The 18,626-nt window shown below is 31.8% G+C and overlaps 2 protein-coding genes across 8 annotated transcripts in view; both read left to right on the top strand.

Annotated features, from left to right (window-relative positions):
• The window catches only part of LOC114335194 (mucin-5AC), a 436,134-nt gene that overhangs the window by 141,140 nt on the left and 276,368 nt on the right, over nt 1-18,626 (top strand). The gene's annotated exons all lie outside the window — the stretch shown is intronic.
• On the top strand, nt 9,690-12,864 carry LOC126893197 (uncharacterized). The gene is made up of 2 exons (XM_050663157.1): nt 9,690-9,963; nt 10,330-12,864. The coding sequence occupies exon 2, from the start codon at nt 10,359-10,361 to the stop codon at nt 12,741-12,743; it is 2,385 nt and encodes a 794-aa protein (XP_050519114.1). The 5' UTR covers nt 9,690-9,963; nt 10,330-10,358; the 3' UTR covers nt 12,744-12,864.

Raw genomic sequence — 18,626 nt, 5'->3', positions numbered from 1 at the left:
AGCGGAAATGCTTAAAAACATGGGCGACAAGGGCATTGAACTGCTAACAAAAGTGTGTAATAGGGCATGGAGTGAGAGCCAAATACCAAAAGATTGGGAAGTGGGAGTTATTCTACCCATTTTCAAAAAAGGTGACAGACGCGAATGTAGCAACTACAGAGGAATAACACTACTGAGCATCCCATCCAAAGTATATGAGAGAATAATAGAAAAACGTCTTTTACAAGAAGTTGATTCTAAAATGGAACAATCACAGAGTGGATTTAGAAAAGGCAGAAGCATCCAAGATCACATTTTTACTATCAAGAAATTAATACAAAATGCACGGAACTCAAGCACCGAGTTATACCAAGCCTTTATAGACTTAGAAAAGGCATTTGATAGTACTTCAAGGAAGGTGATTGACATATGTTTAAAAAAGAAAGGTGTGAAAATCAAACTCAGACAAGCCATTATGAGCATATATAGACATACAAGGAACAGAATCAGAACCGATAATATGGAATCCGAAGAGTTCATAGTAAATGAAGGTCTACGTCAAGGAGGAGTCCTAGGCCCCATACTGTTTAACATTGTCTTGGATGACATAATTAAAGAAACTAGAGCAGAAACATTAAAGTTATATGCCGGACATAGAAATTTAGAAGCAGTGTGGATCTCAGAGTGTGCATACGCAGACGATCTAGTCATATTTGGGAAAAATGAAGAAGCACTCAATCGAAATTTACAAGTATGGAACGCTGCACTAATTAAACGAAATCTGAGAATTAATAATGAGAAGACGAAAGTAATGGTATGTGGAAAAAGTAGAAAACAAATGAAGATAACAATCAACGGAAATACACTTGAACAAGTCGATACTTACAAATACTTGGGAGTACAAATAGAGAGCAGAGGAACTGAAGAAACTGAAATAAGTTCCAGAATAGAAAGTGCCGCTCGGATGTACCACGCAATCAAAAGTACGTTTCTGTCAAAAAAAGAAGTATCACAAAAAGCCAAAGTATCCATATACAAGACGGTGTTTGTGCCGATTTTAACTTTTGGTAGTGAAAGTTGGACGCTTACTGATAAGTTAAAATCGAAAATACAGAGCATAGAAATGAAATTTCTTAGAAGAATAATGGGTATAACCAGGTTAGACAGGATTAGAAATGAGGCAGTCAGAGAACATCTTAAGGTCCAACCAATTATTAAAAAAATTGAAGAGGCCCAATTGAGATGGTATGGACTCATGGTTAGAATGAACCAAGAAAGACCAGTTAAAAAAGTATGGGAAGCCAGAAGACAAACCAAGAGACCAAGGGGCAGGCCAATGAAGACATGGGATGATAATGTAATCTCAATCCTAGAAACACGAGGAATCAGCAAAGAACAAGCAAGAAACCAAGCAAAGAATAAGAAGCAATGGAGAAAAATTGTGCATGCAACTAACTAAAGACATTACACCCGACACCTTAGGGTAAATGGGTTTAGGATTATATATATATACAAATATGCACATAGAAAAAGTTACAGCCCTTTGAAGTTACAAAATGAAAATTGATTTTTTCAAATAAATCGAAAACTATTAGAGGTTTTTTATTGAAAATGGACATGTGGCATTCTTATGGTAGGAACATCTTAAAAAAGAATTATAGTGTAATTTGTGCACCCCATAAAAATTTTATGGGGATTTTGTTCCCTTAAACGCCCCAAATTTTGTGTACGTTCCAATTAAATTATTATTGTGGTACCATTAGTTAAATTCAATTTTTCTAAAACTTTTTTGCCTCTTAGTATTTTTTTGATAAGGCAGTTTTTATCGAGTTGTGGCTTCTTTTTTAATATGTTTACATAAAAATTTTATGGGGGTTTTGTTCCTTTAAACCCCCCAAATATTTGTGTACGTGCCAATTAAGCTTTTACTGCGGTACCATTAGGTAAACACAGTGTTTTCAAAACTTTTTTGCCTCTTTGTATTTTTTCGAGAAGGCACTTTTTATCGAGATATTACTTCTTTTTTAATATGGTTCAAAATATACCTAAAAATGTAAATCATAATAGCTATTTGTATAACAAGGGAGGAAAGTGCTACTTTTCCTCCCGAGAATGAAGTTTACTGCCCGACGCGTAGCGGAGGGCAGTAATCATTCAAGGGAGGAAAAGTCACTTTACTCCCATGTTATACATATGGTTTTTCCACCTTCCTCAAATTAATAACAAGTCGTTTTTCATTTTTACTTAATTTATTTATGTAACTAACCAACAAAATTTATTAAAACTAAAACTAACAAGTAGGTACCATATAACTGTCAACTGTCAAATATAAGTCAAATTATTAATGTAAACATTGTTAAATCAAAATAACAATTTACTGTTTTTTACCATTCTGCAAAATACAGGGTGTTTTATAAATAAACGTTAAAATGTGTAGATACTTACGTAATAGAAAATAGATATTGTACAGGGCGTCAATAAGTTATATTTCATGAATGAAATACCATGACGTCACTTTTACTTTTCCTCCCTAGGGAGGAAAAATATTTTCCTCCCTAGGGAGGAAAAGTACAACTTTGCTCCCTACAATCAGGTCCGGAAAAGTATACTTTCGGTAGAGGTAGGTGGAAAATAAATTTTCATATTATTACCAAGTCTCCATAATCGTACTTAGTCATATACAAATATGTGGTAGATTTGACAAATATTCAAAATATCTCGATAAAAACTGACTTTTCGAAAAAGTACTAAGAGGCAAAAAAGTTTTTAAAATATTGTGTTTAACTAATGGTACTACACTAATAATTAAATTGGAACGTACACAAAAGTTTGGAGGGGGTTTAAAGGAACAAAACACCCATAAAATTTTTATGGGGTGTCCAAATTTCACTATAATTTTTTTTTAAGATACTACTACAATAAGAATGCGACATGTCTATTTTCAATAAAAGATCTCTAATAGTTTTCGATATATTGGAAAAAATCGATTTTCATTTTGTAACTTCAAAGGGCTGTAACTTTTTTGTGTGCACATTTCTACTTAGGTAAGTTAAGTTCAATCGAACTATTTTTGGTCCCAGAATATGTGACTAAATTTATTACCTGTATTTTTGTTACACCCTGTATATTATATACCATTTACAAGAGAAGATTTTTACTTCTTTAGTAAAATAAATATGTTATAAATTGAAGGGTACAGGGGAAAAACAAGGTGTCAAATTTTATGATTTTAAGATAAAGCAATTTTTAAAACGCTACAAACACTAAAGTTGGAGTCAGAATTTGTTTTTACCATTGTGATTTTAAACCATCTGAGATCCAAGGTTAAAAACTGAAAGAATTAAAAAAATTTTTTTGATAGAAAAGAAGTTATTTTTATACTTTTGCTTATTCCGTTTTTGCTGAATGTGTAACAGCTTTGTTTTTTTTTAAGTATATTTATTGCACAAGAAGTTTTACGTCAAGAAAAATAGTGAAACAATACTGAACTGAAAAAATTCTTCAGTATTCTGACTTGCAGCCGATTCCTTAAAATGAAAAACGTGACACAAATAGAAGCTAGGAACCCGACTTAGCCCGTTTTTGCTCGGTACTGCACGGACTTATCACGTTATTCCTCTGAACAGGATATTTTTCCTATTAAATATTTTCTAACGTATCGAGTTTTTTCCTGAGAGGTATGTTTACAACAAAATCTAACGTATGTTCTATTGGGACCGTGCAAGTTCGGAAAAGCGACACCTAGTTTCATAGCTCGGCAACATTTTTCGCACTTTTAATTATATTGGCCAATTATATTGGTCCTGGTTACTGGAGAATTGTCAAGGCCAGAGCCCAAAAAAATTTTAAGAAAAATATTAAGGTAGGTAAACAATTGTATGTAGTAAATAATAGTTATTTATATACCAAGGCAGTAAAGTAACTCTTTATCGAACGAGTCTGATATTTCGAGCAGAGGGAGCGAAGCGAGCGAGGCGAGTAACAGAAGAGTTCGATAAAGAGTCTTTACTGACGTGGTGCATACAAAATTTTATCGCCAATCATAAAAAACATTAACACTTACTTAATACTTACTTAATTACATCCTTTTAATGACAAAAGAGTGTGTGTACTTTGTACGCACGTAAGAAGTTATACTTATATTATTATGATTTCAACGAAATAAATATATTTTAAACAATTTAATTGTATTTTTATTTAAATAACTATTTTCTTAAAATAATATCTACCAAAAATTGAAAATATCGTTAATAGTTACGTCATTGTTTATGAACTGTATATCCTTGCGCAGTTGCTTTTCTCTTGGTGAATCGTAGACAATCTAAATAAATATATTTACTAACAAATTATCAATAAATATCTATCACCGTCCAATATATAACCGAATAAAAAAAACACAATTTCACACATTATTTGCATTAGTAGGTAGTACCTAACTTAAAAGATTTAAGAATTTTATAAATTTTAGACGTAATAAAAATTTTGTATGACAATGACAGTAATGACAGAATACCTTTGCATTATGGGCGGTTTCGATGTTTAATCGATAGTTGTTGTCAATATTGAATACCTAATTACTAAATTTGTAAAGTTTTGATTTATTTTGTATAAATATAATTGCAAAATAATACAGAATTTCACTTTTTGACATAAATTTAATTAACAATAATGTAAATTTTGTACAATATTTTTATTAATTAAAGTAAATAAATTTTAAGTTCACACAAATAAATAATCGATTACTGCCATTGACCACTTAATTCAATCTTGGTTAATTTGATTAATCGCGGCAGGTAAAGTAAAATTCTTCTTTCAGTGCAATAAAGTGTTACTTTACTGCCGCAAATGAGGGCAAATGAGTACAATAATGAATGATTTCAGTGACGGTTGGCGATAAAATTAATTATTAAAATGCACTACTACAAGCAAAATACAATTAATTAAATTTACTTTCATATAATAATTGCATATCATATCAATATTGTGGAGCAACATATAATTTTTCTTCTTTATTGACAGTAGATATGAAATATACGTCAATTTGACAATTTCAATTGACAATGAATTATTTAAGTAAGTTGCAAGATTTCTCCGCTATTCGCGCACGATCGTTTCTCGTATCCCCTCCAAGTACTTGCACACGACGAATAGGATAACGTCAATATCTTAAATTCGGCAAGTCTTGACTTAACCCGTTTTCCCCTGTACCCTTTAAATAATATATAAATACTACTACCACATATCGGTTTATAAAATTCTTTGTCATTTGCCGACTTCCAATCGCCATTTCGTCCGGTTGTTCCATAGGTCCCCTTCTATGTTTCTTTAGCCTACTTGTTCTCCATTTATCTCGTTTTCTCTTTCCTTTTGATTGCCAATTATGTGTTTCCTTTGGTATTCGGTATTCATCCATTATTTGTATATGTCCGAACCAGATAAATTGTTGTGTTGATAAGTGTTCGTTTGATTCCCACTGTCTCTGTAATGCGTTCATTGGTAATTATTTCTCTTCTAGACGTTCCTGCTGCTCTTTTCCAAATATCCATTTCCGTTGCTCTCAGCGTTGCCAGTGTTCTTTCTTTCAGTGGATATACTTCACAGACAGTATAAAGTGGTTCTCGTTACTGTAGTCTCTTATATCCTTTTTTATTTTCTTTGCTGATGGATTGGTTCCACAAAGTTCTGTTAAATATTGTGATGGCTTTTCTGCCTGCAGTATTTCTTTCTCCAACACGAACAATATGTGAACTAGGTGTAACCCAAGAATCTGGCATCCGTGTTCCCTCTGATGTATCGCTCCTGAAGATAGACCTGGAATAGTAAAGTTGTAATCTTAGATCTTTGATTAAATTTGGCATGAAGAACTCCTATATAAGGTTCTTAAAAACTTTTTCATTCACGTAATATCACATCTTCTACGTAAATCATAATACAGTAGAGTTAGAATCTCGGTTATCCGCCCTTCGGTTATCCGCCGTTCCGTTTTATCCGCCGCACCATTTAAGCAATTTTTTTTTCCAATTTATATAACATTGAAAATATTAAAGAATGAGTAAAAATTTTTTAAGATGAGATAAAATACACCGAGCAACAAGAAGCCAGAGCTGTCGATATTATGAAGCTACAAGATGGCGAGTATTGGCAGCAACAAAACGAGATACATCGGCAAGGCAGATGAAAATAGCTAGTTTTTTTCGTTCATCCTAAATCATTCTATCTACAATGTCCAATGTCAGTCAAAATTAAACTGATTCTCTTCTTCTTCTTCTTCTTCTTCTTCTTCTTCTTCTTCTTCTTCCTCTTCTTCTTCTTCTTCTTCTTCTTCTTCTTCTTCTTCTTGTGCTAATCCTATCGCAGACTGGAAATCATCAAGGCCTAAACTTGTGTTTCATTTAAAGCTCCCTATTATCCTCCAGTTTTGCTTATCCGCCCTTCCGTCCGCCCGTTTATGGCGGATAACCGAGACTCTACTGTATGTGCTTGATATGGAGTTCATAACAAAAGTAATGAGTGTCAAAATTTCCAATTAACTCGGGTAGGTCTCATTCTATAAGGTAATAAATATTTCAAGCAGTATAGGAAACTTTACCTCCCTATTATACCTTCATTTTTTAAACTAATGAACATCCAGTGAAAGCTTCCAACGTCCTGCGAAAGCACTTACAGGAACTTGAAGATTGGATCAAAAAATGAGAAATGAAAATAAATGAATCCAAATCTATACATAATATATATATTTTACTACAAGAAACCAAGAATTTATTACAAGAAATATTATCATTCTCAGCAATCTTCTCTGGTATTCTTTCTCTATATAAGTATTTTGTATATCAGAGTCCTGATATACGGAATCTGATTTTTTGATGTTGTGTTTTGTTGTGTTTTGATGATGGTTCTTATTTTACACAATACTAGGCTATGGTGGCTATCTGCATCTGCTCAGTTGAGGCATACTACGTCGATTATTTGTGATTGGTGTATATATTAATGTTGATTATAACATAATCTATCATAGATCTTTGTCCACGGGTGTTATTGAATGTATATTTGTGTTGGTCTTTGTGGTCAAAACATGTGTTGTTTGTTCTAAGTTCGTTTTTCTTGCTGAAGTAAGAACTAAAAAAGAATACGAAATGGGAGAAAAACAACTTAAAATAATCTACTATGCAGACGATACAATACTACTATTAAATTAAGGGGATTTAAAACGTATGCTGCACCATTTGAATATAACCGCCAGAACATTACACATGTTAATTCCCACAAAAGACAAAATGCACGGTTGTGACAGCAAATCTACTAAGAAGTAAATCAGAGCTGGAAAGTCAGGTAATCCAACAAGTGATGGGGTTTAAATATCTAGGTATCGCACTCTCTAGCTTTCGAAAAAGAAGTGGAAGATCAAGTGAATAGAGCAAACAGAGCCGCAGATTGCCTTAATGAAACAATATGGAGAAATAAAAATAGCGGGAAAGAAATGAAAGGCAGAATTTACAAAACAATTATCAGACAAATAATGACATATGCTGCAAAAATATGACCTTATACAAAGAGGACAAAAGAATGATAGAAACAGCAGAGATAAAAATCCTTAGGCTTTGGCCACACGGGTGATTTTTTACGGCGCGATAATTTACGGCGCCCATTGGTTTGACTACCTCCTCCTTGAAATGATTTCATCTAAAATTGGTGGAGGAGGTAGTCAAACCAATTGGCGCCGTAAATTATCGCGCCGTAATAAATCTCCCGTGTGTCCAAAGCGTGCATGATGAAAAAAATCGATGGTAAGACACTGTAGGATAGAGTAGAAGTACACAGATATACGACGGAGATGATAGGTGCAGAACATCACGGACTGGATAAAAAATAGGAAAGTAGAATGTAGGCACATTGAAAAACAGACAGTCATGTCTACACAAAAAGAGGAAGAAGAAGAAATATTATCAAAATATTTTGGTTTACGTGACTTGGTAATGTTGCTTTAGCATTATATTCGCTACTAATTTTTGTAATTGACGTGAAATTTAGATAACAATGTTAATGTTCACCTCAAATGAGAGTATCAAAGATGAACGAAAAAATCGCTACATATTACTAAACAGTACCAAACAGTGTTCATCGAAACATCTAATTATATTTTTCGTGACCTCAACTTGTCCAAGGATGCTCGAAAAAGAATCATGAAATCTAGATTACTACGTTATGATCAATACGAATTAAAAGTTCAATATGTTGTGTAATGCTTTCGTTTAAATTTTACCTTACATTAAGAACCTCCATTTCCTTTTTTTTTTAATTAGCTATAGAATATTCTAGAATGTTATTCTGTGGGAATCCTAATTTCGTTATTTGAATTTAAACATGGTCTTGCTACTAACGTCGTGTAAGTTGAGTTAGGTATGAGGTTGAGGATGTAACAATGTTAAGTAATTTTGTGTTACAACATATTATTGATATCTATCGAATTTATCAACGATATCGAATTATTGAATTTTAGACCAGGGCGCATCTGTAAAAATATTAGTATATTTGGATGTTGAGAGGTGACTCATATTTTTTGCAGAAATTGCTTGAAAATAACTCATATAATATTTGAGTTATCCTCCCACTCAAAAAGGTCCGGAACATTGTTTAAATAATCAAAATGTCAAAAAATTAAGAAAAAATTCGATTTTTTCTTGAAAAAATTAAGAAAAAATTCGATTTTTTTCTTGGTTTTTTGATTATTTGAACTTTAAAAGTATTCATTTTCAAGAAAAGTTGCACCGACATAAAAGTTGTGTAATTAAATTTCCTACAATATAGGATTAACTGAAAATTTTAAAAACTGTCACCCTTGTTGCAAAATAGGAATAATTTCGAATAGACCATAAAAAACAAGTATTCGCATTTTACATTTTTCAACCATTCATGCTACACTTAGGACCTTCATATTTCACCCAGAAAAACTTTATGATATAATAAAACAATACTGTAAATTTCATTAAGATCGGTTTAATAGATTTTGCAAAATAAAGTTGCATTTTTTTACGTATAAAAGAATACTGTAAATACCTTTCATTTACAATTTGCAAAATTAAAATCGGTAAACTACCACGGCGTCAGGAATTTTCTTAAATAAACACTAATTTGTGGTGCTACGAGCAGGACAGGGGATACGTTCGCTCTGATTGGGCATTCCAATGACTTTTAATAATTATTCATAAATTTTAATTTATAGTACATTTCGAAATAAATAAATAAATTTGTTTATTGCAAAATAAAAACACATAACAATAAAAGCACATGTCCTTTGAAATAACACTTTTTTTTAGCAAAAACTTTCTTTGTTCATATATTTTAACTTAGAAAATAAACGTGTATTATTTTTAAACATATGCAATTGTTTAAACAATTTTTCACAAACAATAATCAAATTAGTTTGATTTTTGTGGAATTAAAATATGAACATACAACAAAATATAGAATAAGAAAATAATACATACTGGGTTGGGATAAAGTATGGAACCAAGCAAATATCTTTGAAACGAAAAGAACAATATTTATGAAACTTTGCATGCATGTACAGTGACGCAAAAGACATCTGTTGCCATATTTTTTGTTACTACTCCACTGCCGGTTTCACCGAAAATACCCTTAACTTATTTAATTTAAATGGGACACCCTGTATATTTTTGCGCATTTTAAAAGAACTTTTTATTTTTAATTCATACATAGGGTAGAATACCCAGTGATTGGCCATATTTAATATTTGTGTTAGTCATTGGCCCCCATTAAAAAACTTTTAAAAACAAGGCACCACTGTACAACTAATACTAAATACCAGTATCAAATTCGTCTTCCAACATTCAAGGCCACTTCCATAAAATTTCGTTGTTAAACAGTCTGCCATTTGCGTGCTACAACTCGTTGTTAACAGGTCTCTCAGTCATGTGTAGTATTAGTTAGATTTCTAAAGTATTTGCTAAGGGCGACTACATTTTGGTAAGTGTTTGTGCAGTTTATTTTCTTTAAAACCCTGATTTTCTTACTTTGATTGTGTTAGTTACGTAATTGGTGGCTAATTAAATAATTTTTTTATGTTATAACTAGTAAATTTAAGAAAATAAATGACGGCCAATCTCTAGATTATAAAACACATACTACATTAGTGATTGGCCTGATGGCCAATAACTGAATTTTAAATATCTCGACGAAATTATATTTTCTATAAATGATTTTGAACTCTTTTGGCGTATTAACTCTATTGCTAGTCTATATGCTACAAACAAATCATTAAAATCAGTTATTGGCCGGGGGCCAATAACTGATGTTACACAGGGCCAATAACTGATTTTTACAAATTTGCAGGTAATATTGAACTGAACTTTTTTGGAACAATGCCTAAAATTATTGACGGAGAGAAATATCAAAAAAAGTATACAGAAGAAGAGCTTCAAACTGCCCTAGATGAAATAAACAACGGGTTTTCATTACGAGAAGTTTCAAGGCGCTATAAAATTCCAAGGGCAACCCTACAATTTCGAAAAAGTAAAAAATTTACGAAACCAAATTTAGGACCTAATCCAGTTCTTCTACCAGAAGAAGAAAAAATTTTGGTGAACTGGATTTTCGAAAATCATAGGAAAGGGTTTCCACGTCGAAAGGAAGATGTGCAGGAATCAGTTAAGCAGTTTCTTGATAGTAATCCCAGAGATAATCCTTTTATTAACAATCGTCCTGGCGAAACTTGGTACAAAGCTTTCCTACGAAGAAATCCCGAGATTTCTTTGCGTACAACAGAAGCTGTAACCGCGGCTAGCGCAAATGTTTCGGAAAGTGACATACGAAAATGGTTTTTTGAAGTTGAAAGTTTTTTCATAGAAAAAGGACTTACGGAAGTGTTACAGTACCCCGATCGTATTCTGAATGCAGATGAGACATGTTTTAATCTGTGCCCGAAAAACAGTAAAGTTCTAGCGCCTAGGGGGGCATCAAATGTTTATGAAGTAGAACATGCATCGTCTAAATCTAACATCACTGTGATGTTTACTTTTACAGCATCTGGAGGAATAACACCACCGATGGTCGTGTATCCATATAAACGGCTTCCTGCGAATATCGCCAAGTCTGTTCCTGGTGAATGGGGCATTGGCCTTTCTGATACGGGCTGGATGAAAGCAGAATTAATGTGTGATTATATTGAAAACATACTTTATCCGCATTTAAAAAAGGTGAATACGTCTTTTCCGGTCATTTTGTTTTTAGACGGTCATCGAACACACATGACGTACAACCTTAGTATCTTATGTAAAAAACTAAATATTGTTTTAATATGTCTATATCCTAACTCTACGAGACTTCTTCAACCGGCAGATGTGTCAGCTTTCAAGCCTATCAAAAGTGGATGGAAAAAGGCTGTTATACAATGGAGACGAGATCATCATTCAGAGACATTATCAAAAGAGCATTTTGCAAATGTTCTGAAAATTGCCGTGGAACAAACTGGAAAGTCAGAAACAATAAAAAGTGGATTCAAGGCTTGCGGACTATACCCTTGGAATCCAAACGCTTTAGATTATTCCAAGTGTCTTGGAGGACAAAAAATATTGACAGTTGAATCCGAAACAAAGTCAGAAAATCTAAGTAACACATTTTTAAGTTACAAAGATTTCTCTCGCATAGTAGGAAATCGCATTATTCAAGAATTTAACAATGATTATAAGGATGTCACAGAAAATGAACAACCACTGTTGTTTAAGTTATGGAAAAGTTTTAAACACATTCCTCAGGCCATAGAAGTGATTCCGGTGGAACAGCAAACTTTAAATATGCCTACCGATAGCACTGTCCATACAGAAGAGCCTGAACCTTCCGATTTCAACATTAATGAGATTCCTGTATTAATTGTAAGTCACGATCAAATATTAGATGGGCTGCTGGATGAAAATATTCAAATTATTAATGTCCAAGATATGCCCCCTGAACATACAGGCACGGAGCAAATTGAACTATCAAGGCCTAATAATAATGAAAACACAAACGAACAAAGACCTCCAAATCTGAATGAGACTTTGCAGTTTGCAAAGACACCTAAACGAAAAGGAAACAGAAACACCGAAAAAATAACATATGCAATTACATCTACCCAGTGGATTAAAAGAAAAGCTGAGGAGGAGGAATCTAAAAAAAAGATTGCTGCAGAAAAGGAGGAGAGAAAAAGACAACGTTTGGAAAAGAAGGCTGTTACAGTAAGCAAAATTTCCAAGAAGGTTAAAAGTTTAAAAACTGCCAAGAAAGAAAAAACACAAAGTAAAAAAACAGAGAAAAGTATAAACCGAGAAATAAAAGATGATGATAAGCCTAAAATGTTGAACAAACTTACCGAGCAACCTATCTTACCAGAGAAGGATTCTTTTAATACATGTGAAGACAATTGGCTTCTTGATAAATTTTTGTCAGATATACCATCTTCCTCGTCTTTTCAAGATAACAAAAAATGTGATTTGAAAAATATTGCAATAGAGAAGGTAAAAAAGAGTTTATTTACCGATGAGGTAATGGAAACCTACAAGAATAATTCGTTATTTAAAAATCCTAAGCTGACTGAGGGTCTTTGCTTCTCGTGTACTTATAATTTTAAAGAGCAAAATCTTGGAATTAAATGTAACTTTTGCCGAAGGGCCTACCACATTTCTTGCATAAATAGACTTAATATGCATAAATCAAATTCACAAACATTTAGCTGCAATATATGTCTAAAAAACCAACATAAAATTAATTAAGTCTTATACTTATGTATCATTTTTTACTTTTATATTAAAAGGGAGTTATATTAATAGGGAATTATTTTGATTTTGTGTACTATTTTTTACTGTGAATAAATACTACATATTTTAATTAGTACCTAAACCTGTTTCTTTTTTGATTATCTTTTTCGGCCAATAACTGATTGGTGGTGGCTAATCACTAGAAGTTTCATAATCCGTCCTGGCCAATAACTGACAAATTAGTGGCTAATTACTGGAGAAGCCATGCCAATAACTAGTTTTTGACAGAAAGGTATTACACAAGATTTTTTGGAACTTAAATTTGAATCTAGACTAGAAATGTTTGGTTTTGTATAACCTACAACTGATTTTTTATAGGGAGGAACGTAATATTCCTAATGATAAACATTTATTACATAATTCTATGATTTAATCCCTTAATAGAAATGTGACCGGCCAATCACTGGGTAGTCTACCCTACCACATTTTGTAGAAAAAATTTGTTAAAAAGTGTCTGTAGATAATTTTTTGTATTAATACAACGTAGTAGGAAATAAACGAGAACCATCTATACTGTAGACTTGTAGACTAAAATTTTTGTTTACATGCACTGCATGACTTATTTAAATTTAGTATAGTAGGTAAAACTATTACTGAGCTAATTGACAGAAACAAATTGTATTAAAAATGGTTTATTTAAGTGAAAAAGATCGTATTGAAATATTAATGATAATCGGTTATGGTGAATTTTCATTTTTTGAAAGTGAATTTTCCAAATCGATGGATTGGACGTAGAGGATTCATAGAGTGGCCCGCTAGTTCTCCAGACCTCAAACCGTTGGGGTTATCTAAAATCACGTGTTTACGTTAGGCGACCAACATGCTTGCAGGATTTGAATCAAAGAATAATTGATGAATGTGAACTAATACGTGGAGAAATCTTGCAAAAAGTGATTCACGAATTTGTTTATAGGCTTGCACGTTATCAGGAGGTGAACAGCAAACATTTTCAACATTTGAAATTATTTTTTTTTATTTTTAATATCATTGGTTTAACGTAAATAAATTAACCTATTTTTTAACTCTAAAGAGATTTATTTCTTGTTTTAATAGTTTCTTCCACTAAACTTGGTATGTATGAATTAAAAATAATAAGTTCTTTAAAAATATGCAAAAATATACAGGGTGTCACATTTAAAGTAAATAAGTTAAGGGTATTTCCGGTGAAACCGGAAGTGGAGTAGTAACAAAAAATATGGCTTCAGATGCCTTTTGCGTCACTGTACTTGCATGCAAAGTTTCATAAAAATTATTCTTTTCGTTTCAAAGATATTTGCTTGGTTCCATACTTTATCCCAACTCTGTATACAGTCGAACCCGCTTATTAGAATAGCCTTCGTGCCAAGCAAAAATATTCCTATAACCGGAATATTCTAATAGCCGATCAGTGGTGGCTAGCAGAAATAAATGTACCGAATATACGCCATAATAGTACAACACACTTTGTACATGTACATACTCTATGTACATGTACATAGTATGTATGTACACGTACATACATACGTTATGTACATATATTATGTATATGGTTTTATTCCTTTTTATGTCAATAATACAGTACCTAATAGTGTAACTGTTACTTATTTTATTAAAACACCAAACTACATCATCTGTGCATGCATACCTACCCAAATAAGTATGAAATGTATGCAATATGTAGATATAGGTATATATATTTTCTTATTAGCATACATACAACAGACTTACTTTTTTCTGGAAAAATAATCGGTAATCTGAGACTATTTGTTTTGTTACTTGTTGCTAGATATTAGTTGTTAAAGATATTAGTCACTTGTTGCTCTAAAATATAATAAATAAAAAATTGACATTGGTTTTACCCTCCAGAAAATTTCTTTCATATTATAAAGCGGTTATTATATTACAAGCGGTTATTTATGACTTCCAACTGTTTCTAAAAATCTAAACAGACAACGACGTGGGTGGTAGGTGAGCAATAAGAATATTTACACAATTGAAAAAGTAGGTACCTACTTTATGATCAGTAAATGTTTGGCGGAAGGTAGAATTGGTGCCCATAATAAAGTAAGTAATAAAATATATTATCGACAGGCCAATAAACCAGAAAACATATAAATTTGTGGGAAACTGTATACAAAAAGTTTTTAGTAACTTAGAATTATTCGATAAAGCGGTATTCTTTTATTAAAATGTCTGCCTATAAGCGGTTAAATTTATTAAGGAGTAAATGGAAATGTCCCGGGACCTCAAAATTTTATTCCTTAAGCCGTGATATTCCTATAAGCGGTACTCTAATAAGCGGGTTCGACTGTATTAGATAAAGATTGGAAGAAATTTTGGTGGAAATCAACTTGTGTGAATCGAACACCGCTGTCCTGCGTAGCACCAAAAATTAAAGTTTACTTAAAAAAATTCCTTACTACGTGGTAGTTAACCGATTTTAATTTAGCAAATAGCAAATGATTTTTGCAAAAAAAAATTAACTTGCTATCTACTTTATGTTTAGTCCTGCAACATTTTGAAAAAATGAATTTTTTTGCGAAAGCTGGATTGGAAATTTATTTTGCAAAATCTATTGAACCGATCTTAACTAAATTTGCAGTATTGTTTTATCATATCATAAAGTTTTTCTGCTTGAAATATGAAGGTCATAAGTGTAGCAGAAATGGTTGAAAAACGTAAAATGCGAATACTTGTTTTTTTATGTTCTTTTCGCAATTATTGCTATTTTGCAACAAGGGTAACAGTTTTAAAAATTTTTAACCAATCTTATATTGTAGAAAATTTAATTATGCAACTTTTATTTTAGTTCAGCTTTTCTCGAAAGTGAATACTTTTTAAAGTTATAATCAAAAAACCAAGAAAAAAATCGAATTTTTCTTTCATTTCTTGACATTTTGATTATTTAAGCAATGTTCTGGACCTTTTTGAGTGGGAGGATAACTCAGTTATTATTATATGAGTTATTTCCAAGCAATTTGTGCAAAAATATATGAGTCACCTCTCAACGTCCATCTCAAAACAGATCCGCCCTGGACTATTGGGTGAGTTCGCTTTTATGGTATTCGTACGATGAACAACGTAATTCAAAAATATGATTGGTAGATATTTAAACTATTTTATTTAATATGTGGTCAGTTGTATATCATGAGTATTGTTTTACTTGAAAATTCTATAAATCCTCAAGATATTCTGCTATTAAAATTCTTCAAACTGTATATTATATTGGTTGGTCGACCATTTACTTTTATTACCGTAGTTAGTTCTTTTCCTGGGTATGCAATCTCCGTGAATGGTTTGGTTGTAGTTCAGTTAAACTTTTCAGACATATAAAAAACAAAAATATAATTGTCACAATGATTTACAATCTATGATATGAGAGGAACTTGAAGAAGAAGAAGTAATTTATATGATACATAATGATCTACAAAAATTTCTCGGCTATATCTTAAAAAATTTCAGGTAACCAAAAACGATTTTAGTGTTCAATATTTTTTCCAACTTGTATGCTGTTATCATAACATACCAACCACTCAGGCCTTTATCTCTCTAGAATAATTAAATAACTCACAACCCGTTCTGTACCATCCAAAAATTTTTATGTTCAGAAACAAGACTAGATGGTATCTAACAAATTCGGTTGTAAAAATATTAGAGATAAGTATCGTTATGAGATGAAGATGACGAAGGTATTTGGCTCCTCTCCTTTTCAATTACGAAACTCATTTCATGTGTATTTTCATGCTAATACGTTTCTCTTCCCACTTGGTAATTTAATTTTCAAATCGACGCAAATTTTAAAAATCATAATATTAACAAATTGGACATGATTATGCGATCTAGTCGATACTTAAGATTGCACAACTCATATGGAACTAATCAATTACCATTTAGAAGCATATATTTGGATAAGTTAATTTTCTAATACATATGTAAGAGAAATTATACACCCAATTAAATCGAAAATGTCAATAACAGCTCTATAAAATAAAAATGGAAATAAATTTTATTGTAAAAAATTTAAACTCTACAATAATTTAGTTTATCGCCAACCGTCACCAAAGTCATTCATTATTGTACTCATTTGCCCTCATTGGCGGCAGTAAAGTAACACTTTATTGTACTGAAAAAAGAATTTTACTTTACCTGCCACGATTAATCGAGATTTAATGTAAGTGGGCGATGGCAGTAATCGATTATTTATTTGAGTTAACTTACAATTTATTTACTTTAATTATTAAAAATATTGTACAAAATAATTTACGACATTCTTAATTAAATTTATGTCAAAAAGTGAAATTCTGTAGTATTTTGTAATTATATTCATATAAAATAAATCAAAACTTTACCGATTTAGTAATTATTCAATATTGATAACTACCGATTAAAAATCGAAAGCGGCCAACATGCAAAAGTCATCTTTCATCACTGTCATGAAATTTGTATTACGTCTAAAATTTAAAAAATTCTTAAATTATAAATTATTGTAAGTAAGTATTAAAACCAATATCAAAATTGTTGGCGGTAAAATTTTGTATGCACCACCTCAATAAAGACTCATTATCGAACTCATCTGTTATTCGCCTCTCTCGCCATGCTCGCTCTGCTCATAATATCAGACTCGTTCGATAAAGAGTAACTTTACTGACTTGGTACATAATAGTTATTTATTTATGTACCAAGTCAGTAAAGTGACTCTTTATCGAACGAGTTTGATATTATGAGCCGAGCGAGCGTAGCGAGCAAGGCGAATAACAGACGAGTTCGATAAAGAGTCTTTACTGACGTGGTGCATACAAAATTTTATCGCCAATCATAAAAAACATTAACACTTACTTAACATTTACTTAATTGTATCCTTCTAATGAAAAAATAGTGTGTTTACTTAGTCCTTATAATAGTCTAAGTATGTCAATAACCATTAATATTAAACAAAAAAGTTTTCCTTACGGGGGATTCGAACCAAGTACTGACACGTCCGTAACTAGATACACATACCGCTAGCCTACGCAACCACTTGGTAGATACGGCCGATATTTAGGTATAAAAAGAACAAATAGGCAAGTAAAAAATTTAAAGAAAATAATTGACATCAAATGAAAAGATATTATACATAAATCATGGTAGATTCAAGGATATGAAAAAGAACTTTACGTACAATATAATATGTAATAGTAATTTTATTTTTGTTGAATTACCTTCATCATTAAAAATAATCGTTATCAGGTGCATTTAATAAGAAATTTAGCACTTCTTCTTGCGGCAGGGTTTTTGATTTTTTGGGAATGTAATTCCTTCCTTTTTGTTTCAAAAAAGCTTTAAGTTTTTTATAATTGCTTATATCTATGTCTTTATTTGTGGTCAAAGTTGCCTTTAACATTGAATAATAGCACCACATAGTCGATGGAGAATATTCTTTAGGCAATTCAGAGAAATATGCTAGTAAAACACTTTCACTATAAGTAATTTGTAATACAATTTTTTTCACGCCATGCTTCAAATATGTCATATTGCCTATTGTATTTTTCTTAGAGTATGGAAAATTTTTTACCCTCTCCCGTAAAAAATTTTCCATACTCTAAGCCCTAAGGTATTTTTTGATGGATTTTGCTGGGAGAAGCTCTGAAACTACCTCTAACGATTTTTTGCGTATTTCAGGTGGCGTTCATGTAATTTCTTCCATTTCCAAAGCAGCACTACTGTACTATAATTTGATATTCGTTTTAACACTTTTATTACAATAAATACAATTCTCAATTTAAATTTTTTAAATATGACAGTGATGACAGGTGACTTCTGCATGCCGCTTTCGATTTTTAATCGATATAGTTATCAATATTGAATAATTACTAAATCGGT

The sequence above is a fragment of the Diabrotica virgifera genome, chromosome 10 (genome assembly GCF_917563875.1).
Source record: "Diabrotica virgifera virgifera chromosome 10, PGI_DIABVI_V3a".
NCBI classification, from domain to species: domain Eukaryota; kingdom Metazoa; phylum Arthropoda; class Insecta; order Coleoptera; family Chrysomelidae; genus Diabrotica; species Diabrotica virgifera.
The sequence above is the reverse complement of the archived record's forward strand: the minus strand, read 5'-3'. Positions and strand labels throughout refer to the sequence as shown.

Bases quoted from the DNA above. Each gene is read 5' to 3' on its own strand.
- LOC126893197 (XM_050663157.1), top strand. From the start codon at position 10,359: ATGCCTAAAATTATTGACGGAGAGAAATATCAAAAAAAGTATACAGAA.